The sequence below is a fragment of the Mobula birostris genome, chromosome 17 (assembly GCF_030028105.1).
Source record: "Mobula birostris isolate sMobBir1 chromosome 17, sMobBir1.hap1, whole genome shotgun sequence".
In the NCBI taxonomy this organism is placed as follows: domain Eukaryota; kingdom Metazoa; phylum Chordata; class Chondrichthyes; order Myliobatiformes; family Myliobatidae; genus Mobula; species Mobula birostris.
The window spans coordinates 16194760-16220098 of record NC_092386.1 but is presented as its reverse complement, the minus strand read 5'-3'; the positions used below and the strand labels follow the sequence as shown (position 1 = coordinate 16220098).

Below are 25339 nucleotides of genomic sequence, written 5' to 3'. Positions count from 1 at the left end.
TAGTCTCTGGATTCTTGGAAGCTTGTAGCTCTTTGGAATTCCTGAACATGCAATTTCCCACCAAACTTCCTCCGCTCATCCCTCCATGTACCTCTCCAAATGTTTCTTAAATGATGCCATTGTACCTGCCTATCAGCTCGTTCCATATACTCACCACTCTCTGCATGAAATGTTACCGACCCCTCAGGTCCACTTTACACCTTTTCCTTCTCGCCCGAAATTGATGTGAACTGAAAGCAGCCTGATCCCCATTGATATGATAATTACAAATCATTGCAACTTGACAACTACAGGTATTTAGATTTACAAATTGCGTTAACAAATGTTACAATCTGAAAGGAAAACAACATGTACAAACCTGATAGCATCAGTAGGTTTAGCGAGTGAAGCCTTAAACCAATGCTTAACAAGGCAAATCAGGTCCTACACCCCTAAAGTTCACGCCTTTACAAATTCCACTTGGTATTTCAGCAGACAAGTTGGATAAAGCTGAATTTTTACAGCAGCCCCACAATTATATAGTTATCAATATATGTACCTTTTAGCATCTGTACAAAAAGTATTCAAATTGAGAAAATTATGGAAACTGTAAAAACAATGTTAATAGTTATAATCCACAGCCCAAAAAGCTGCACAATAAATTATTTTAAATGCTGAGACAAACAGAACAGCTTTTACAGATAAATAAACAGTTAGTCTGTTGTGCGAATCCTGGCTGAGAAAAAGGTGCAGGCGAGAATACTGGGGTGGATTGGTAGCATCATGACCAGTGCATTGCTTTACAGCACCAGCCAGCTATCACTGATCGTGGATCAATTCCCATTACTGCCTATAAGGAATCTGTACATTCTCCTCACGACCATGTGGATTTCCTCCAGACGCTCTGGTTTCTTCCAGTATTCCAAAGACGTTTACATTTGTAATTGCTCTCAGTGGCTACTTTATTAGGTACAGCAGGTATGTAAATGGTCTTTTGCTGCTGTAGCCTATCTACTTCAAGGTCTGACATGTGTGTTCTGAGATACAAGAACCTTTTAAATTTTGTTAATAGAACCCTCTGAGCGAAAAAGTTGCCTCTCAGGTTCCTATTAAATCTCTACACTTTCACCATAAGCCTATGCCCTCTGGTTTTTGTTTCTCCAACATCAATCTTCCCCATATCTGAAGCTTTACAGTTCTGACAATATCCACATCAACATCTGAGTACTGGTAACATTATCATAAGGATCCTCTGCCGTTTGTTTTGTGCAATTATATCTTCTATTTAATGTGGTGAGTAGAGCTGTAAGAGATATGTAATTGTAGCCTTACTGGTATTGTGTGCAGTTCTAGTATAGCCTCCCTGCTCTTGTATTCTGTGCTTTGGCTGATAAAAAAAGCATTACTTTTACACATTTAATTACCGTATTGAACTGTCCTGCTACTTTAACAATTTGTGGTCAGTTATTCTCAGGTTCCTGTGCTTTCACTCATGTAAGTGAAACCAAAAGCAGAGAGTGGTGGCTGTGGGGAACGAGCTTCCAGCAGAAGTGGTTGAGGCAGGTTCGATGTTGTCGTTTAAAGTTAAATTGGATAGATATATGGACAGGAAGGGAATGGAGGGTTATGGGCTGAGTGCAGGTCGGTGGGACTAGGTGAGAGTAAGAGTTCGGCACGGACTAGAAGGGCTGACATGGCCTGTTTCCGTGTTGTAATTGTTATATGGTTATAAAGCGACACCTCACATTTTATATATAAAAAGATACAGGAAGCTACCCAATTGCCACTCAGGAAACGATGCAGTGTTAAAAAAACACAATAAGGATAAAAAATGCAATAAATATAAAAGTAATCCCATAAAACACAATGTAGAAATAACTGTCGAGTGTGGCTGTGTGTACATACGATTAGCTCATATAGATAGGCTGAATGTATGTACATAAAGTGAGGCCCAGGAGTATCTGAAGATAAGGTGACTCTGACAGGAAATGATAAAGTGACAAAGTGGCTCTTGGCAAGAGGAACTCTTAGAGAGAGCAGCAGGGCCTGCGATGTTGGGTGGGTTATTGGGTGGGCATGTTAATCAGCCTAATGGCTTGGAACTTGGATCCAATCTTGCTTGAATACTGACTCAATAACGATAAAGGCTCAGAAAAACGCCTTACCCAGCACATAAGTTTAACCACAAGCTACCTTAAAGAGCCATCTCGTAGGCATTCAACAAGTTCACTCTCCTGAGATCCATTACCAACCTAATTTTTCCAATCGACCTGCATGTTGAAATCACCCATGACTATCGCCCTTTTGACACACCTTTTCTGTTTCCCGTTGTAATCTGTGGTCCATGCCCCAGCTACTGTTGGGAGTCTTGTATATAACAGCCATCAACGTTCTCTTAACCTTGTAGTTTCTTACCACAAGGAATCAACATTTTCCGATCCCATGTCACATCTTCCTACTGACTTGATGCCATTTTTTACCAGCAGAACCACGCCATTCCCTCTGCCTATCTTCCTATCTCTCCGAACAATATGTAACCTTGGACATTCAGCTCTCAACTACAGCCATCCTTCAGCCACGATTCCGTGACAGCCACAACATCATACCTAACAATCTGTAATAATGCAAGAAGCTGATCCAGCTTATTTCTTGTACCCTGTATATTGAGATCTAACACTTTGAAACTGTATTAGCTACTCTTTTTGACTCTACATCACTACTGCACTGATACTCACCCTGCTGGCTGCAATTTTGTCCTATAGACTGCCAGTTCTTCCTGGCGGTCTGGCTGCATGCTATCTTGTTTTTTTTTTCATCCATCCTATCCTGAGTCCCTTCACTCTGGTTTCTACACCCCTGCCATATTAAGTTTACTTCAAACTTGCAACAGTAAGTCTTATGCTTACTAAAAATATTTCCTTTATATCACCTATTCATCATCACAGATATCTTCAAATTATTCTCCAGTTCACGTAACATGGAAAGTATTTTCTCTTTGCAGTCGTCAATGTTCAAAAATAAAAAATTGAATATCACAACATCAATATCTGAGCAACTCCCAGTGTCAGTCCCTTTGAAGTAAGAGCCACCGTGTGAAGCATTATGTCATCAATTACAGTACTGAACTGCAAGATTTGCATTTATGTGTTGAGATTCATAACCTTGAACTCATAAGGCAATGAAAATATAAGCACAGTTAAACGTGCACATGCAAACTTTCACAATCCAGAATAAAATAAATGGATTGTTTAACTATTTTAAAGGAATAAGGATCGCCATGGTAAACTCTCTTGATCTCGATCCAGTGACAGTGTCCTTAAAATATATCCAAGAGGAACTCTATTTTCATGTCTCGTTTGAAAGGCACATCTCTCTAGAACAAGATCAATACATCAATATTTATTTTTCTCTCCAGGGTATGGTATAAACCAAATGACTTTTGAATCATACCTTCTATTCTCATTTAAAAGTTTCCTTTAAATATTGCACAATTACCTTTCAAAGCTCCTTCAATAAATCCCATAAATTATAGAGCTTTATAAAAAATTCATGAATTTAGAAGGCAGTTGTAAATCGACAGAGCACTGACATTGACATCTCACTATCGATTAGTTGTAGCTCATATAAATATAATCTGAAGTTTAAAAATTGCTACAGGCTGATTATATGGTCCACTGGTTAACTGGAGTCTTGTCGACCTTTTTTTGACTGTAACAATTTTCTGCACTTTTACTTTGAAGCACAGCTATCCAGCAAGTGCTGAAGCAACATGGCCATGTCGGGTATCACATACATGGACCTGAGATTAGATACAACTCCAAAAAGTGTTATGCTTTTTACCTCTGTCAAGTGAATAAGGAACATATTATTTATCACTCTGACTGTTAAGTTCTTTATTCTGGCCTTTTGATAGTGTCATATAGCACCTTCAGTCCATCTGATTCATATTGACCAAGATATCCATCCAGACTTGTCCCACTGACCAATCGCTATGGTATTCATGTGTGCAAGCATGGCAATAGCCACGACCTGCAAAATGGAGAGGGGTAGTGTTGTGTTTTTTTTCGTTCACAATATTAGTAGGGGTGTATTTTGTTATTTTTCTCTTTGTATCATATCTATCTTTTATTTCTTTCTTTTTGCCTGGATGATTGGGAGGGAAACACATAGCAACATGGTGAGGTTTAGAGAGATTCCCCAAGGAACTATGAGAGTTGAGATGTTAAGTAATGTTTTAGATTGGAGTAACTTTAAGGATAATGACTAATTTGTTGAATTTTTTGAGTTTTAATGTTAATGGACTTAATGGACCGGTGAAAAGAAAAAGAATCTTAACACATATTAAGAAAATGAAGGTAGATTTCTGCATCCAGGAAACGCATTTAACAGAAACAGAACATCAGAAATTAAAGAGCGATTGGGTGGGTAGTGTCTTTGCAGCTTCATTTAATTCAAAAGCGAGGGGAGTAGCAATTTTGATTAATAAAACGTTACCAATTAGAATACAAAATGTAATAACCGATTCTGCTGGGAGATACGTGATTATACACTGTCAACTTTTTTCTGAATTATGGACTCTCATGAATATTTACACACCAAATGAAAATGATGCAAAATTCATACAAGAAGCTTTTTTGAATTTGGCTGATGCACATGAAAAAATTTTAATAGGAGGAGATTTTAACTTTTGCCTAGACCCAGTCTTAGATAGATCAACTAAGGCTGTCACAAAATCGAAGGTAGTAAAACTAACTTTATCATTGATTGAAGACTTAAATTTGATTGATATATGGAGAAGAATTAATCCCAAAGAAAGAGACTATTCGTTCTATTCTGATAGACACAAAACTTACTCAAGGATAGATTTTTTCCTATTATCAATGAATATTCAACACGGAGTGAAAACTATGGAATATAAAGCAAGAACACTGTCAGATCAGTCTCCTTTATTAATGACAATAATAGTGACTGATAAGGAAGAAGTGACTTACAGATGGAGATTTAATTCAACATTATTAAAACATCAAGATTTTTGTGATTTTATGAAAAAACAGATCCAATTTTTTTTGGATACAAACTCTCATTCAGTGGATGATAAATTTATACTATGGGATGCGACGAAAGCATATTTGAGTGGTCAGATAATAAGTTATATGACTAAAATTAAGAAAGAATATATGGCAGAACTAGATCAATTGGAAAGAGAGATTACAAAATTAGAAAAAGAATCTCAAAGACATATGACAGAAGAAAAACGAAGACAACTTGTCAATAAGAAGTGACAATATAATACGCTTCAGACATAGAGAATAAAAAAAGCAATCATGAGAACTAAGCAAAGGTATTATGAGTTAGGTGAGAGAGCACACAAAATTCTTGCTTGGCAGTTGAAAACAGAACAAGCTTCCAAAACAATAAATGCAATTAGAACAAGTGCAAATAAAATTACTTATAAACCTTTAGAAATTAATGAAACCTTCAAAAGTTTCTATTCTGAAATCAATCAGAATCATAAAATGATACAGAAAGGTTTTTAACACAAGTAACTCTTCCAAAATTGAATTTGGAAGAATAGAAGGGATTATATATGCCTTTTACATTAAACGAGGTTGAAGAAGCTTTAGGATCACTCCAAAGTAATAAATCTCCAGGAGAGGATGGTTTTCCACCTGAATTTTATAAAAAGTTTAAAGATTTATTATTTCCTCCTTTTATGGAGTTAAGATGCCAAGCGGAAAAAATACATAAACTCCCAGAATCTTTTTCAACAGCGATTATAATAGTATTGCCAAGAAAGGACAGAGATCCTTTAAAACCAGCATCATATAGGCCTATTTCTTTGTTGAACATGGATTATAAAATAATAGTAAAAATTTTATCAAATAGATTATCTAAATATTTACCAAAATTAATACATATGGATCAGACAGGAGTTATTAAAAATAGACAATTGGCAGATAATGTAACTCGGCTACTCAGTATAATTCATTTGGCACAAAAAAGGGAGGAGATGAGTATAGTCGTAGCCTTGGATGCAGAAAAAGCATTTGATAGATTGGAATGGGATTTTTTATTTAAAGTATAGGAAAAATATGGGTTAGGAACACCTTTTATAAACTGGATTAAAACTTTAAATACTATCCCTAATGCTAAAGTAGTGACAAATAGTCAAATTTCAACACCATTCCAGTTAAAAAGGTCAACTAGACAAGGTTGTCCATTATCACCTGCTTTATTTGTACTGGCGATAGAACCATTAGCAGAACTAATTAGAATTGATCCAGATATTAAGGGTTTTAGAGTTAATCAGGAGGAATATAAAATTAATCTATTTGCTGATGATGTTTCGATTTACTTAACAAACCCACAGCAATCGTTACATAAATTATCTTCTAGATTGAATGAATATGGGAAAGTATCAGGGTATAAAATAAATTGGGATAAAAGTGAAATTTTACCTCTTACTAAAGGAGACTATAGCCAATGTCGATTAGTAACCCAATTTAGATGGCCGGTAAATGGTATAAAGTATTTAGGTATAAGACTTGATAATGATGCAAAGAATTTATATAAATTTAATTATTTACCATTATTGAAGAAAATTCAAGAAGATCTTGACAAATGGATGATACTACCAATAACATTAGTGGGTAGAGTCAATGTTGTAAAAATGAATATATTTCCAAGATTACAGTATTTGTTTCAAACATTACCAATACAATTCACAGAAATTTTTTCAAGAGTTAAATAAATGTGTGAGAAAATTTCTTTGGAAAGGTAAAATGTCATGAATATCATTGGAAAAATTGACATGGAAATTTGAGTTAGGAGGGTTATAACTTCGAAACATTTTAAGAATTATTATAAAGCAAATCAACTTAGATTTATTGCATCTTTCTTTGATGATCGAAAACCGGCTTGGATTAGAATAGAATTAGATAAGATAGGAGAAAATATACCTGAAGATTTTATATATCAATGGGAATCTAAATGGATACGGGAAAAGAAAGAATCTCCTATATTAAAACGTTTGATTGATCTGTGGATTAAGATAAATGTTGATAATGAAATAAAGAAATCTTTAGTAGCAAGGAGACCTTTGTTCCAAAGCAGACTTATTCCTTTTACAATGGATAATCAACTTTTACATAATTGGCACCAAAAAGGGATTAGATCTATAGGAGACTGTTATGAACGAGGTATATTGATGTCATTTGAACAACTAAAGAATAAATATCAAATAACACTTTCTATTGTTACCTTCAATTAAGGGCTTACTTAAAAGGCAAACTGGGTCAAACAATGTTTTTGCCAAAACCCAATGAAATTGAAATTTTAATTCAAAAAGGAAAAATTAAAAAAATTATTTCTTGTATGTACAATTTGATTCAAAAACAGACAATTAAACAAGGAATCCACAAGTCAGAACAAAAATGGGAAACGGATCTGAATATTAATATTGATGAAACAAATTGGTCAAGTCTGTGTCTTGACAGTATGACAAATACAATAAACGTTCGACTTGGATTAGTACAATATAATTTCTTACACCAATTATATTTTACACCGCAAAAAATAAATAGATTAAATTCAAACTTATCTGATCAATGCTTTCGGTGTAATCAAGAAATTGGTACTTTCTTACATTCTACTTGGTCTTGTTCTAAAATTCAACCTTTTTGGATAAATTTAAGAGTCTTATTGGAACAAATTACTGGAACTCAACTTCCACATAACCCTGTATTATTTCTATTAGGTGATATTGAAGGGATAAAACCAAAACTTAAACTGAATAAATATCAGAAAAAAATTCATAAAAATTGCATTGGCAGTAGCCAAGAAGGCTATAGCAGTTACTTGGAAATCGGATTCATATTTAAGTATGAATCGTTGGAACAATGAAATGTCTAGTTGTATTCCACTTGAAAAAATTACTTGTAATTTAAGAGATAAATATGATACAGTTTTGAATATTTGGCGCCCTTATTTACAAAAGATAGGATGGCATATTTAGTTGCTCTGATGATAAAGATGTTGGTCCCTCGGGGAAAGTAATAAATAAACATACTAAATTTATTTTGAATCCCATGGAGCATGTAGAAACTTTCCAATATCCAGGCAGTTCTTCCTTTTTCTTTTTTTCCTTTTTTTTTCAGGTAGGGGTATATATCGGAGGGGGGAGGGTTAAGGGGAGTGGGGAGGGTAGACATTATCTTTCTATGTAATCACTTCAAAAACTTAATAAAAATTATATTAAAAAATTCTTTCAGTTGTGCTGAATAGGTATAGGACAGACATTCTGATGGTTAATTGTTCTGTGATCAGAAACTGTGGCCGTGTTTTTTGTTTTTTTATTCTAAAAAGACTAAACTGATCACTGAACACAACTTATGGACTCACTTTCAGGGACTCTACAATTCATGTTCTCAGTATTATTGATTTATTTATTTGCTGTTATTATTTTTTTTGTATTTGCAAATCTTGGCTTCTTTTGAACATTGGTTGCTTGTCTGTCTGTGTTTATGTGTAGTTTTTCATTGATTTTATTGTATTTTTATTCTATTGTGAATACCTCCAAGAAAATGGAAATCAGGGTAGTATTTGGTGAGAAATACGTACTTCACTAATAAATTTATTTTGAAGTTTGTAAAACACTGACGTCAACTGCAGTTCTGAACTGCTTTTGATTTTTGGAAGGGCCATTTCTGCAAGGTGACAGAAATCAAAGTAACCACTGTAGTCCTGAGCTACGATGCAGGGCTGTGAGAAATGCTCAATGCTTTCTCTAACTTGTTCTCCCCGTATTCTGCAGTAGTCCTTCAATAACACATTTGCAGTTAGGCCTGCTACCTTGTTAGCTCAAGTCGCAGCTATGGGGCAGCATTTCTGAATTAAATCAATGAGGTTTTCCAGTCCCTCTGCACAGGCTACTCTCGTGAATCCCATCGGTGGTCAAAGGCTTGTTTCCATGAATTCCTGTGAAAGCTGTGGACTTCTTTGATCCAATATATTGTTTGGAATGAATGTTGTTGACATTGTTGTTGTAAAAATGTAGTCAGCCTCTTAAAGTGAACCCCAACTCAATGTCGGTGGATGTGAATTATGTACTTTTCCACCAACTGCGTTCGTCTACTGTCCAAGTGGAAGGGTTCACTGTTACAAAAGCACTACGTAGTGTTACCATTACAGTATTTTGAAATGCATTACCATACACTGTTTAGGTACTTGAGGTGCGTGTTACTCCACAGCTGAGCCTGTGCCATATGCTTTGGTTACCGGGGTGACGGTAAAGAGACCTGCACCCACCCACCATGCCACTCTCTCTGTAACACTGCCCTCTGACTTCTTATCGGCATTCAAAGAAGGTTCAGGGACCGCACTTCTCTCCACCAGGATGGATGTTTATTCAGCCCACTCACTCTATATGTGAGACACAACCCAAATATCAGCCAGGGGTCTTCAGGAAGTTCCTCACAGTATCTTTTACTGTCTTTTGCAAAGTTTTATTGGATACTATCTACATCGTGTATTTGATTATTAAATTCGCCAATGTTCACCTGTATAACTGCAGGATTTATCCTTAAGAATATTTGCTTGCGGCGCGCTAGTCCGGTTTCTTTGCCAACTATGGGGTGGCTGCGTGCCTCGGTTTTACTGCCGTCAAAAGCAAACAGCTGAGCAAAACGGTACCAGTATCGCAGGGAGTTGAAGAACAGCAGTAGTAGCAACCTTAGAGTTGCATTGCGCTGAGAACGTGGCAGTGGAGCCCATGTTGGAATGGTGTAGCTGGGTGCATTGAAAAATGTACTTGCAGTAGCATCATAGACACGTTGGATCATAGAAGCAATATTCACGAGAATGGCATAACCTTTTTACAAATAAGAACACAATTAGAACCAAAAAAGGCCAATTTAATGCAGTTATCAAAGCGGTTATGGTGTTACTAAGATCTAGTGAGTAGCAGGTTGGTTCAAAAACCAAATGGTTGAATGAGGTTGCTTTTCTTGAACCTGATGATGTGAGACTTAAGGCTTCAGTTACTCCTGTCTGTTGGTAGCTGCGAGAAGATGACGTGAATCTTTCATGATGGGTGTTGCCTTGTGAATGCAGAAGCTCCTGTTGATACTACCTTTGGTGGGGAGGGAAGTGTGGGCAGATTCAACTACCCTCTGCAGCTTTATACATTTTCGTGTATTCGAATTGATCTAGATGATGATGTAGCCAGAGAGCATATTTTCAAAGTTCAAAATAAATTTATCATCTAAGTGCATATACCATCTTGAGATTCATTTTCTTGCAGACATTCACACAACAGAGACCAATGGTGGGGTAGCTGCGTGGCCCCAGTTGTTGTGAGGGCCCGAGCCTCCTGCTGCACATTGTCTGTTACAGGGGAGGAGGCAGCAGAGGTGGTGTGGGAGAGACCAGGCTGGTTGGAATCTGTACTGGATTAGCGTCTGTCCACTGCAGGTTTGGCTGTTCCAACAGTGCTGCTCTCCAGTGTTCGCTCTCTGGAAGACAAACTGGATTGTCTTCATCTGCAGCTGGCTCAGCACCAGTTGAGGAACTGCTGCATGTTTGTCCTTGCAGAAACGTGTCTCCAGGACAACATCCCATGCCACTCAGGAACTTGTGCAAATAGTATGTTGTGACTGTATATGCTATCGTGTCTCTATGTGCTATTGTAACTAAACGTGCTGTCTGCTCTTTGTGACTGTATGTACCGTGTTTTGCACCTTGGACTTGGGGGAACGTTGCTTCATTTAGCTGTACACATGTACATGGTTGAACAACAATTAAACGTGAACCTAAACTTGAAAAATGGTACATCTGTAAAAGTCCATTAGAGTATTTGGTGACAAACAGAGGTTATTCACCCCACTGTATTGATTCTATTTTATTTCTTTGTTCTACTGTGATTGTCTGTAAGTAATTGCGTCTCAATATAGTATATGGTGACATACATAGCTTGATAATTAATTTACTGTTAAACTTTTAAATTACTATTGCCCTAGCTATTCATGTTGAAGGCCTCCTGAACGACCATATAACGTATAACCATATAACAATTACAGCACAGAAACAGGCCATCTCAGCCCTTCTAGTCCTTGCCGAGCACTTACTCTCACCTAGTCCCATCTACCTGCACTCAGCCCATAACCCTCTATTCCTTTCCTGTCCATATACCTATCCGACTTTTTTTAAATGACAAAATCGAACCTGCCTCTACCACTTCTACTGGAAGCTCGTTCCACACAGCTATGACTCACTGAGTAAAGCAATTCCCCCTCGTGTTACTCCTACACTTTTGCCCCTTAACTCTCAACTCATGTCCTCTTGATGGAATCTCAACTCTCAATGGAAAAAGCCTATCCACGTCAACTCTGTCTATCCCCCTCATAATTTTAAATACCTCTATCAAAAAAAAATTACGACGCCCTTCATGTCTGTGTGGAATGACTGAACTATCCTGAGGAACCTCTGGGGACAACCAATCCTCAGCGCTCTGAAGCAGGGCTGTGTGCTTGTCCCCACCCTGTTTGGCATCTTCTTCGTAGTCATGCTGAAGTACGCCTTTGGAACATCAACTGATGGTGTCTACCTCCACACCAGATCAGACGGGAGGCTGTTCGGTCTGGTCCGGCTGAGGGTGAAGACCAAGGTTCGCGAAGTACTCATCAGGGACATATTGTTTGCAGACGACGCGACATTGGCAACACACTCTGAAGAGCAACTGCAACGCCTCATGGACAGCTTCTCAAGAGCCTGCCAGGACTTCAGCTTGACCATCAGCCTGAAGAAAACCAACGTGTTAGACCAAGGCGTTGAGCAACCCCTGCCATTACCATCAACAACCATGAGCTGGAGGTAGTTCAAGTTTCACCATCACGGACAGTCTCTCCCTAGACCCTGAGATCTACAGATGGATCAGACGAGCAGCCTCAACATTCGCCAGGCTGACTAAGAGATTCTGGGAGAACAGAAAGCTGAGGATGCACACCAAGGTTGCAGTCTACAGGGCCTGCGTCCTCAGCACACTGCTTTACGGCAGTGAGACCTGGAGCCTCTACTCAAGACAAGAGCGGCGTCTCAACGCCTTCCACTTTAGCAGCCTGAGACGCATCCTGGACATCAAGTAGATTGACCAAGTCACCAACAATGAGGTCCTGGCCTGTGCCCAGATAGCCAGCCTCTTCACCCTGCTCCAATAACGCCGTCTCCGCTGGCTGGGCCACGTACACCGCATGTCAGATGGGAGAATCCCGAAAGACCTGCTGTACGGGGAACTGGCCTCCGGCAAGAGAGCACAAGGGCGGCCCCATGTTCATTTCAAAGATGTCTGCAAGAGAGACATGAAGTCAGTGAACATGAACTTCGAGAGATGGAAGGACATCGTAAGCGATCGCTCTCGCTGGAGGCTGGAACTATACAGAGGTCTAAAAAGAGGAGAGGAGAAGCTGAGGCTTGCTGCTGAAGAAAAGCGCACTCGCTGAAAAAACAGCACCAAGACAACACTGGAGGACAGCGCCTTCAACTGCAGTCGCTGCAGCCGAGACTGTCACTCCCGTGTGGGCCTCTACAGCCACAACAGACGCTGCTCTACCAGCACAGACTGAAGCTAGACTTTCCCTGTGCAGATCCATGATCTCGCGAGACTAACAGATGCCACCACCAACAACAACTATTCATAACTTTTAAAAATAATGATCAACTTCAAAGAAGTATGTATTTGTAATTGCATCAATTCTAAGTGTTCAAATGCCTACAAATCTCAGATACATATAGATAGTTTAATTAGTTTACAGACTTGACAGGAGACAAAACTCTGTCCCATAGCCACCTCCATGAGAGCCCTCCAGTGATGGAAACACAGCAAAGTATACTGTCAAAGCCTAATTAATACCCGTACAATGTAATACAGTGATTCTGTGGTGGAGAAGGCCCGCAGAACCATCCCTCTGCATCGGGCCAAGGTGAGTATGAGTGGTGGGATTCATGAGTAGCAACTCGGAACGGTGAGCTGGATCTATTACCTTGTACCTTGTTCTCACTCGCACATAATCTCAAACACAGTATAGATTTGTTTAACTGCACAATCTCCCGTCAATCCATAGCCATAGCACCAGCACTACACACTGTCCTCACTCACTGGAGAAGAGGGATGCATACATTAGAATGCTGTTTCTGGAATACAGTTCAGGATTTAACCACCATAATTCCCTCCAGATTTGATAGGAAGCTGAGAGACCTCGGCCTGCACCTCACCTTGTGCAGCTGGATCCTAGACGTCCTACTGGATCGCCGACAGGTGGTAAGGGTGGGCTCCTCTCCACTGCCCCTCAACTCAGGTGCTCCCCAGGGGTTATGTTCTGAGGCCCCTTCTCTACTCCCCTTACACGCACGACTGTGTTGCCACACACTCTGCTGATCAAATTCACGGATAACATGACTTTAATCGACCTTATTTCTAGTGGTAATGAGTCAGCACACAGAGGAGGCATTGACACCCTGGCACAGTGGTGCCAGGATAACAACCTTTCCCTCAAAGTTTGGAAAACAAAAGAGCTGATTGTGGATCACAGGAGGAACGGAGACAGGCTCGGTCCGATCAACAGCACCAAGACAACAATGGGTCTGCAGCCAAGGAGGTGAATAGTTTCGAGTTCCTTGGTCTACACATCACTGAAGATCCCACCTGGACTGTACACACCAGTTTGTGGCAACAAAAAGCACAACAGTGTCTCTTCCACGTCAAGTGACTGAAGAAGTTCAAGCAGGGGCCTCCAAATCCTCAAGACCTTCTACAGGGGCACCACTGAGAGTGATACGGACAGTCCGGTGGATCTGTGGATGTGAACTTCCCTCCACTGAGGACATTTACAGCAGCAGGTGCAGAAAGAAGGCCTGGAGGGCTTCGGCTGTTTCGGCTGCTTCTGTCTGGCAAACGCTACCGCAGCATTAAAGCCACAACCAACAGGCTACGGGACAGCTTTTTTCTACAAGCCATGTCATGTTTGACAAATCTTATTGAATTTTTTGATGAGGTTTCTAGGTAAGTTGACGAGGGTAAAGTGGTGGATGTTGTCTATATGGACTTCAGTAAGGCCTTTGACAAGGTTCCACATGGAAGGTTAAGAAGGTTCAATCGTTAGGCGTTAATATTGAAGTAGTAAAATGGATTCAGCAGTGGCTGGATGGGAGACACCAGAGAGTAGTGGTGGATAACTGTGTGTCAGATTGGAGGATGGTGTATAGCAGTGTGCCTCAGGGATCTGTACTGGGTCCAATGTTGTTTGTCATATATATTAATGATTTGGATGAAGGGGTGGTAAATTGGATTAGTAAGTATGCAGATGATACTAGTGTACGGGGTATTTCTTTTTTGTTAAATTTAAAATGGCTTCTTTGTTATGTTATACTGGGGAATGCTGAGAAAGTCTCTAACTAGACAGTTGCTTGGGTTATTATAGATAGCAGGGTGCTATTAACCAATGGGTGGTCATGTATCGTTTTGTTTTTGGAATACCATGCTGTATCATATGACTGAGGATGGGATTTTTGGCGGGGAGTCGGAGGAGAGACGGGGAGGATGGTGGACGGGGTTTTTGGGGGGAGTCGGAGGAGAGATGAGGAGGACGGTGGACGTGCGGGGTTTTGGGGGGAGTTGGGGGAGAGACGGGGAGGACGGTGGACGTGCGGGGGTTTTTGGGGGGAGTCGGAGGAGAGACAGGGAGGACAGTGGACGGGGTTTTTGGGGGGAGTCGGAGGAGAGATGAGGAGGACGGTGGACGTGCGCGGTTTTGGGGGGAGTCGGAGGAGAGACGAGGACGGTGGATGTGCGGAAAGGCTCCGATCGATCACCTCTGGTGGTCCCGAGCCGTGAGTCGACAGGATTCGGGTGGTCGTCCAGATTCGATTGAGCTCCAACGGTTGCGCACGAAGAACTTGAACTTTGATAAGTGTTAGCGCCTTTTTTTTCATTACTTCTCTTTCTGTATCGAATTTATATTAATGTCATAGAATTAGTAATATCTATAAAGTGTACTTGTTAAAATTTACTGGGTGTGCTGGCTGATGATTGCTGTTTGGGCTTGATTCAGGCGGCAACCGACCCTGTGGGGAGTGTTGAGGCGGGTGCTGGGTGGGATTTCCCCTAGACATACATGAGCCAATATAACTGAACGTTACACTAAGATAGGTGGCGTTGTGGATAATGAAGTAGGTTTTCAAAGCTTGCAGAGAGATTTAGGCCAGTTAGAAGAGTGGGCTGAAAGATGGCAGATGGAGTTTAATGCTGAAAAATGTGAGGTGCTACATTTTGATAGGACTAATCAAAATAGGACATACATGGTAAATGGTAGGGCATTGAAGAATGCAGTAGAACAGAGGGATCTAGGAATAATGGTGCATAGTTCCCTGAAGGTGGAATCTCATGTGGATAGGGTGGTGAAGAAAGCTTTTGGTATGCTGGCCTTTATTAATCAGAGCATTGAGTATAGGAGTTGGGATGTAATGTTGAAGTTGTGTAAGGCATTGATGAGACCAAATTTGGGGTATTGTGTACAGTTCTGGTCACCAAATTATAGGAAAGATGTCAATAAAATTGAGAGAGTACAGAGGAGATTTACTAAAATGCTGCCTGGGTTTCATCTCTTAAGTTACAGAGAAAGGTTGAACAAGTTAGGTCTTTATTCTTTGGAGCATAGAAGGTTGAGGGGGGACTTGATAGAGGTATTTAAAATTATGAGGGGGATAGATAGAGTTGACGTGGATAGGCTTTTTCCATTGAGAGTGGGGGAGATTCAAACAAGAGGGCATGAGTTGAGAGTTAAAGGGCAAAAGTTTAGGGGTAACATGAGGGGGAACTTCTTTACTCGGAGAGTGGTAGCTGTGTGGAATGAGCTTCCAGCAGAAGTGGTTGAGGCAGGTTCAATGTTGTCATTTAAAGATAGATTGGATAGATATATGGACAGGAAAGGAATGGAGGGTTATGGGCTGAGTGCAGGTCGGTGGGACTAGGTGAGAGTAAGAGTTCGGCACGGACTAGAAGGACCGTTTTCGTGCTGTAATTGTTATATGGTTGTAAGCCATTAGACTTCTAAATTCACATGTCTCTACATTGCAACAGAGTCCTAACGCAAAGATTTTTACTCCCTCCAGTTGTGGGATTGATGTAAAATTTTAATAAACTCAAAATTCTAGAATTCAATGTCCAACATATATTAGTGTTATTTCATTAATAAGTTCTAAATAGTGTATACATTGTTCAAAGGTGATCATTATTTGTGACATGTACATCGAAACATAGTGCAATGTATCACGTGCATTAATGACCAGTCTGAATATGTGTTGGGGGCAGCCCACAAGTGAACCCATGTCCAACATTGCATGTCCACAGCTTACAAACCTGAACCCGTATGTCTTTGCAATGTGGGAGATTGCTGGAGCACCCCAGAGGAAACTTGTGGTCATGGGGAGAACGTACAAACTCCTTACACTCAGTGGTGGGAATTGAACTCCAATCATTGATTGTTGGCACTGTAAAGCGTTGCATAAACTGATATGCTACCAGGATGCTCCATAAACAACACAGAAGGCAAATTCAGTCTGTTTAATAGGTAAATTTCACCTTTAAAAAATTATGGAATTGAAGTGTCCAAATGCACTTGTTTTCAGTGTTACATGCTTTGCCCGTATTATTTTAATCAAGTCCTACCATTTTCTTCAAGTAATTTATTGAAAGTAATATTCCAGCCATTATTTGCCACCAAACTAACTTGTTGGCTACAACTTTGCATTCCTTAATTCATATTAAGAATGAAATAAATACCTAAGGTTAATAAGTGCATTAACACTATAAATAGCTGCATTTTGTTTTTAAAACATGTTCCTACAATACTAAAATAAAACGTAAGAGTTTATAACTATTTTCCATAGTCCCAGTGAAGGGTCTGGGCCTGAAACAGCCAATGTTTACTCTTTCCCATAGATGCTGCCTGGCCTGCTGAGTTCCTCCAGAATTTTGTGTGTTTTAACTTGATTTCCAGCATCTGCATATTTTCTCTCATTTTCCATGGATGTCCATTTAATTATTTCAATCAAATCAAACCCAGTTTTTCATTATCTTCAATCCATACATGGGCAGTGTCAAATGAGACAATGTTCCTCTGGGGCCAAGGTGCATAACATACGTTCAAAATAGTGAAAGAAAGGTAAAAAAAAACATTGTTATGCAAAAAAAAATTAGTATATTCCAGGACCCTGAGCATCTGGCAAATCGATGGTGCGGCTCCCAGGAATCCAGCCTGTGATTCCACCAGTCGAACGCTTGAGGCCAGCCCCAACCAAGCACGTATGCTACGTTGTGTCACCTCCACTGTCTGCTCACCTGGAATGCAGCAGCAGGTAAGCCCGCAGCTTGAGGCCAAGTCCTCAAATCATTTGTTAATTTATTTCAAATTATATATTCAACAAATTATTTACTTTTCTACTAAATGCACCAGTATTTCTGTTTTACACATTGCTTGCAGTTCAGTAATAAGCACACAAGTTCAAAATTAATAAAATTTATTAATTTTCTTCATAAAAGAAAGGAAGATAGCAATTTATATGGTTTTCAATTTGCATTAGAACCTTATTTCCAAGTTGCTATTGTGCAATGATACAAACTTGAAATCATACAGATCGATCGTACCACTTAAATAGATATATAATTTGTAGTTATTTCAAAAATTAAAGGATTGATATTTGTATAATTTACATTTTATTAAATTCCAAAAATAATCTGTGGGCTTTCAAATTGTAGCACTTTTTAAAAACTTGAAATAATAAACTCTGATAAACTAGAAATATAAATGATAAAGTACCACTTTCCACCCGAGAGATGAGCACTGTCAATGCAATAACTACAGTTTGGGGAGATGCTAATTAAATTTGTTTAAAGAAAATATAGGTGGCTATGGCTTCCATTTAACTCTTGTATATGTAGGTTAAAACTTAACTACTCTTCCTGTTTGGTCACCAAAGAAAAAGTGCTCAACTAATTACAAAAATGAACAGTGATGGTCAACACACAAACTAATTGTGCTAGTTGTTATTTTGTGGGTTAATTATTTGTAATCATTTAAACAATCCTGCAATGTTTTTCAATCATTTATTGAATATGTGATTCTAGGCATTACCTGCAATTAACCTGACTAACTGATAAATATACTGAGCATTTCCTATTTCATATAGAGAATGAATTAAATACCTGAGGTTAATAAATATTAACATTAGATATTGCTGCATTATTTTGCATACTCTCTTAAATCAGCCTGTTATTTTTAAATCTGCGTTTCTCTTTTTGACACAGGATTTCATCTGCTAAAATATTTATGATGACACATACTGATTTACAAGAATATCTATTTGAATAATATTACATTCTGATTGGTCTGGTGCAATTCACAAACTTTAATTGTAATTGAAACACATCAGTCAATTACATACTGTCCATGCTGTCAGTGAGATGTCACACTAATTTAGTTGTGTAATTCTGATATGACTAAAGCTCAGATTATCAGAGAATCTCAGATAAAGAAATTTGTAATCAGAGATTTGCATTTTTTCTTTATATGAAGTCGAATATTTTGTTAATAACATGTATATTCAGTAGCAACTAATTGGGCAAGTGTTGAAAAACAACTGAAAGCACACAAAAGCTAGGGAAATGACTTATGATGATACTTCAGTGAAATTCTTAACTTACGGCATCCCATAAAATTACCTTTCCAATGTAAAACATTTTGGGGTGATAACAATCACTGACTTCTGTCTGTCAAATCAGTAGTCCTGATACAGTAACTGAAGATGTATGGATTCACAGAGCTGATATATATTCATTGTGATACACAGAGTACACCACACACTACATAATGACTACGCTTTACAAAGGAGTCTCTCTCCATTCTACAGTAGGTGTCATTGTTACAGAGAGGAGCAGTGGCAACATAATGCACAAAACAATGTCCTAATATGAGAAAGCCGAATTGAAAAAAAACCTTTCACCAAAAAGCAAAATGTAAAATAATGCTGAAATAACTAAGCTGAACGTTCTCCCTTTAATTTCCAGAATACATTATTCAACTTTTCCACTCAAACCAAATACCTAAAGCAAGTAACTCAAAAGATATTGTTTTGCTTATTAAAATGTTCTGTAAAATACACTCACCCATTACCGCAGAGCCACATGGTTTGTCCCCAGTTCCCCACAATTACAAATCATGTTCAATGACTGATCAATCTGTAATTCACCCTGTGCTGACATCAACTCTCTCCAATACTACAAACTGACTTGGCAAATGACAGTTGATTTCACCTTACTTTATACAATAGCAATTTACCATTGCATTGCACACAAGTCTATTAAGTTTACTGAAATTCAATTTACTGACAGTACAAAAAAATTCTATTGCTTTTCCAGACTTTTCAAGTTTGCCTCCATCCACTGAATGTTGAATTGAATTCTATGCAGTGCCTTTTGGATGAACTCCAATTGTGAACCTTTGTCTGTCAGTGAATCAAAGAATGATTGGACCTGTAATTAAAAATAAACAAGGTAAGTTAAATTCCATATCTGTAGTCTCTAACTTACAACATTTTATATAATTCTTTATTCATTATAATTGTTGTATGTTTGTTACATGTTGCACCTTAATCAACACACCACAGCAAATTCCTAATGCATGTAAATGTACAGTGGAGTCCACTTAATTGGGAGCATCCAGACCTGTAAATTTTGGCCCAGTTAAGTACCTGCCTCGATTAGCTGAAACTTCAGGTTAATAGTTAGAATTTTTTAAAAAATATAATTTTTATTGAGTTCTCAAAGTGAATACAAGAAAAGATAATGTCTACCCTCCCCCCTCCCCTTAACCCTGCCCCCCGATATATACGCCTACCTGGAAAAAAAAAGAAAGAAAGAAGAAAAAAAAGAACTGCCTGGATATTGGAAGGTTTCCACATGCTCCATGGGATTCAAAATAAATTTAGTATATTTATTTATTACTTTCCCCAAGGGACCAACATCTTTATCATCAGAGCAACTAAATATGCCATCCTATCTTTTGTAAATAAGGGCGCCAAATATTCAAAAATGTTTCGTATTTATCTCTTAAATTATAAGTAATTTTTTTGAGTGGAGTAGAACTAGCCATTTCATTGTTCCAATGATTCATACTTAAATACGAATCGGATTTCCAAGTAACTGCTATAGCCTTCTTAGCTACTGCCAATGCAATTTTAATGAATTTTTTCTGATATTTATTCAATTTAAGTTTCAGTTTTATCCCTTCAATATCACCTAATAGAAATAATACAGGGTTATGTGGAAGTTGAGTTCCAGTAATTTGTTCCAATAAGACTCTCAAGGTTGAATTTTAGAACAAGACCAAGTAGAATGTAAGAAAGTACCAATTTCTTGATTACACTGAAAGCATTGATCAGATAAATTTGAATTTAATCTATTTATTTTTTGTGGTGTAATATATAATTGGTGTAAAAAATTATATTGTACTAATCTAAGTTGAACGTTTATTGTATTTGTCATACTGTGAAGACAGTCTTGACCAATTTGTTTCATCAATATTAATATTCAGATCCGTTTCCCATTTTTGTTTTGACTTATGTATTCCTTGTTTAATTGTCTGTTTTTGAATCAAATTATACATACAAGAAATAAATTTTTTAATTTTTCCTTTTTGAATTAAAATTTCAATTTCATTGGGTTTTGGCAAAAACATTGTTTGACCCAGTTTGCCTTTTAAGTAAGCCCTTAATTGAAGGTAACAAAAGAAAGTGTTATTTGATATCTATTCTTTAGTTGTTCAAATGACATCAATATACCTCGTTCATAACAGTCTCCTATAGATCTAATCCCTTTTTGGTACCAATTATATAAAAGTTGATTATCCATTGTAAAAGGAATAAGTCTGTTTTGGAACAAAGGTCTCCTTGCTAATAAAGATTTCTTTATTTCATTATCAACATTTATCTTATTCCATGGATAAATCAAATGTTTTAATATAGGAGATTCTTTCTTTTCCCGTATCCATTTAGATTCCCATTTATATATAAAATCTTCAGGTATATTTTCTCCTATCTTATCTAATTCTATTCTAATCCAAGCCGGTTTTTGATCATCAAAGAAAGATGCAATAAATCTAAGTTGATTTGCTTTATAATAATTCTTAAAAGTTTGGAAGTTGTAACCCTCCTAACTCAAATTTCCATGTCAATTTTTCCAATGATATTCTTGACATCTTACCTTTCCAAAGAAATTTTCTCACATATTTACTTAACTCTTGAAAAAATTTCTGTGGCAATTGTATTGGTAATGTTTGAAACAAATACTGTAATCTAGGAAATATATTCATTTTTACAACATTGACTCTACCCACTAATGTTATTGGTAGTATCATCCATTTGTCAAGATCTTCTTGAATTTTTTTAAATAGTGGTAAATAATTAAATTTATATAAATTCTTTACATCATTATCAAGTCTTATACCTAAATACTTTATACCATTTACCGGCCATCTAAATTGGGTTGCTAGTCGACATTGGCTATAGTCTCCTTTAGTAAGAGGTAAAATTTCACTTTTATCCCAATTTATTTTATACCCTGATACTTTCCCATATTCATCCAATCTAGAAGATAATTTATGTAACGAATGCTGTGGGTTTGTTAAGTAAATCAAAACATCATCAGCAAATAGATTAATTTTGTATTACTCCTGATTAACTCTAAAACCCTTAATATCTGGATCAATTCTAATTAGTTCTGCTAATGGCTCTATCGCCAGTAGAAATAAAGCAGGTGATAATGGACAACCTTGTCTAGTTAACCTTTTTAACTGGAATGGTGTTGAATTTTGACTATTTGTCACTACTTTAGCATTAGGGTTAGTATTTAAGGTTTTAATCCAGTTTATAAAAGATGTTACTAACCCATATTTTTCTAATACTTCAAATAAAAAATCCTATTCCAATCTATCAAATGCTTTTTCTGCATCTAAGGCCACTGCTATACTCACCTCCTCCCTTTTTTATGCCAAATGAATTATACTGAGTAGCCAAGTTACATTATCTGCCAATTGTCTATTTTTAATAAATCCTGTTTGATCCATCCATATGTATTAATTTTGGTAAATATTTATATAATCTATTCGATAAAATTTTTGCTATTATTTTATGATCTGTGTTCAACAAAGAAATAGGCCTATATGATGTTGGTTTTAAAGGATCTCTGTCCTTTTTTGGCAATACTATTATAATTGCTGTTGAAAAAGATTCTGGGAGTTTATGTATTTTTTCTGTTTGGCATATTAACTCCATAAAGGGAGGAAATAATAAATCTTTAAACTTTTTATAAAATTCAGGTGGAAAACCATCCTCTCCTGGAGATTTATTACTTTGGAGTGATCCTAAATCTTCTTCATCCTCTTTTAATGTAAAAAGCATATCTAATCCCTTCTGTTCTTCCAAATTCAATTTTGGAAGAGTTACTTGTGATAAAAACCTTTCTATCTCATTAACATCATTTTGTGATTCTGATTGATATAACTCAGAATAGAAACTTTTGAAGGTTTCATTAATTTCTAAAGGTTTATAAGTAATTTTATTTGCACTTGTTCTAATTGCATTTATCATTTTGGAAGCTTGTTCTGTTTTCAACTACCAAGCAAGAATTTTATGTGCTCTCTCACCTAACTGATAATACCTTTGCTTAGTTCTTATGATTGCTTTTTCCATTCTGTATGTCTGAAGCGTATTATATTGTAACTTATTGACAAGTTGCCTTCGTTTTTCTTCTGTCATATGTCTTTGAGATTCTTTTTCTAATTTTGTAATCTCTTTTTCCAATTGATCCAGTTCTGCCATATATTCTTTCTTAATTTTAGTCGTATAACTTATTATCTGACCACTCAAATATGCTTTCGTCGCATCCCATAGTATAAATTTATTATCCACTGAATGAGAGTTTGTATCCAAAAAAAATTGGATCTGCTTCTTCATAAAATCACAAAAATCTTGATGTTTTAATAACGTTGAATTAAATCTCCACCTATAAGCCATTTCTTCCTTATCAGTCATTATTATTGTCATTAATAGAGGAGACTGATCTGACAATGTTCTTGCTTTATATTCCATATTTTTCACTCCGTGTTGAATATGCATTGATAATAGGAAAAGTTCTATCCTTGAATAAGTTTTGTGTCTATTAGAATAGAACAAATAGTCTCTTTCTTTAGGATTAATTCTTCTCCATATATCAATCAAATTTAAATCTTTCATCAATGATAAAGTTAGCTTTACTGCCTTCGATTTTGTGACAGCCTTAGTTGATCTATCTAAGACTGGGTCTAGGCAAAAATTGAAATCTCCTCCTATTAATATTTTTTCATGTGCTTCAGCCAAATTCAAAAAAGCTTCTTGTAAGAATTTTGCGTCATTTTCATTTGGTGTGTAAATATTCATGAGAGTCCATAATTCAGAAAAAAGTTGACAGTGTGTAATCACATATCTCCCCGCAGAATCGGTTATTACATTTTGTATTCTAATTGGTAACGTTTTATTGATCAAAATTGCTACTCCCCTCGCTTTTTAATTAAATGAAGCTGCAACAACACTACCCACCCAATCTCTCTTTAATTTCTGATGTCCTGTTTCTGTTAAATGCGTTTCCTGGATGCAGAAATCTGCCTTCATTCTCTTAATATGTGTTAAGATTCTTTTTCTTTTCACCGGTCCATTAAGCCCATTAACATTAAAACTCAAAAAATTCAATAAATTAGTCATTATTCTTAACAAAGTTACTCCAATCTAAAACATTACTTAACATCTCAACTCTCATAGTTCCTTGGGGAATCTCTTTGAACTTCACCATGTTGCTATGTGTTTCCCTCCCAATCATACAGGCAAAAAGAAAGAAATAAAAGATAGGTATGATACAAAAAGAGAAAAAACAAAATACCCCCCTACTAATGTTGTGAATGAAAAGATACACAATACTAACCCCCTCCATTTTGCGGGTCGTGGCTATTGCCATGCTTGCACACATGAATAGCGTAGCGATTGGTCAGTATTTCATCCAGCTCCCCCGTAACAAAAAAATTGTATATATGAAAAATTAATGTCGCTATTCCCAGCTAATATTCCTCAAATTTTAACCTTTCTTCCCCTCCCTCATATAATTAATAATATATTTATCCGCCTTTAAAAATCCAGCAGGTCTATTCCTTGACCCAGTCTTCATCTTCAATCCATCTCGCTCCCGTGGGATTGTTCTTGTATCTGGTGAATATTCAAAGAATCCCGCACAAACTCCTCCGCTTTTCGGTAATCGTCAAAAAATCTTTTTTCTCCGCCAGCCAAAAAAATCTTCAAGGTCGCAGGATAACGCAATATAAATTGATAACCGTGATCCCATAGGACTTTTTTCACTGGATTAAATTTTTTCCTTCTTTTCAAAAGCTCATAACTTATGTCAGAGTAGAAAAAAATTTTCTTCCCTTCTATTGTCACTGGCCCTTTTCTATTCTTGGCAGCTTGGGCAGCAGCCTGTAGAATTCTTTCTTTGTCTTGAAATCTTAAGAATTTTATTAAAATTGATCGTGGAGATGGGTCATCTTGTGGTTTTGGTCTTAGAGCTCTATGTGCCCGCTCAATTTCAATTGATCGGTCTTCCTCTTTCATTTGCAAAGTTTCCGGGATCCATCTTTGAAAAAATTCTATTGCATTATTTCCCTCTATACCTTCTTTAAGACCAACAATCTTAATATTATTTTGTCTACTAAAACTTTCCAACACGTCCACTTTCTCCAACAGTCGATTTGTTTCCGTTTTCCAGACAAGCATATCATTTTCTGTTTTTTCCACTCTATCGTTAATAGGCTCCATTGTTCTTTCGAACTTTTGAAGTTTCATATCCATTTTGTCCTGTCTTTTCATAGCTTTATCATAGCATATCTTCATGTCTCTAAGCTCTGTTCTTAATTTTCTTAGTTCAGCCGTTACTTGCAATAAAGCCTCTCTTATGTCTCCATCGCATCCTTTACTTCCAGTCTCTTCCAATTCTTCCTCTTCTTCATCTCTATTCTCTGCGGAATCCAATTCTGACTCTGAGTCACTTTCACTTGCAGTGGCTGTCGGTTCTTGTAGTTTGAGTTGTATCGATTTGCGCATGCCAACTTCTTTGCGCATGCGCACTTACGGCATCTTCTTCCCAGGGACCGCTACTGCCACCATTGCTCCCTGTTCTTCTACGCCAGAGATAAAATGAGTCTCCTCCGAAGGAGATCCAACCTGAATCCGAGGC

The 25339-nt window shown here is 37.3% G+C and overlaps 1 protein-coding gene and 1 long non-coding RNA gene across 3 annotated transcripts in view; one reads left to right on the top strand and one right to left on the bottom strand.

Annotated features, from left to right (window-relative positions):
- LOC140211528 (uncharacterized) overlaps positions 1–25339 on the top strand; it is a 90814-nt gene that overhangs the window by 11685 nt on the left and 53790 nt on the right. The window contains exons 2-3 of one of the 2 annotated variants that reach the window (XR_011889503.1): positions 17228–17385; positions 19445–19579. This is a non-coding gene — a long non-coding RNA (uncharacterized lncRNA). Of the gene's footprint in view, positions 1–17094; positions 17386–19444; positions 19580–25339 lie in introns of those variants that run through there. The other variant, XR_011889502.1, reaches the window with a different exon arrangement.
- LOC140211526 (leucyl-cystinyl aminopeptidase-like) overlaps positions 19430–25339 on the bottom strand; it is a 95793-nt gene continuing 89883 nt past the window's right edge. The window contains exon 17 of the mRNA XM_072281315.1: positions 19430–19558. Coding sequence (XP_072137416.1) covers positions 19430–19558 — 129 coding nt within the window. The remainder of the gene's footprint in view (positions 19559–25339) is intronic.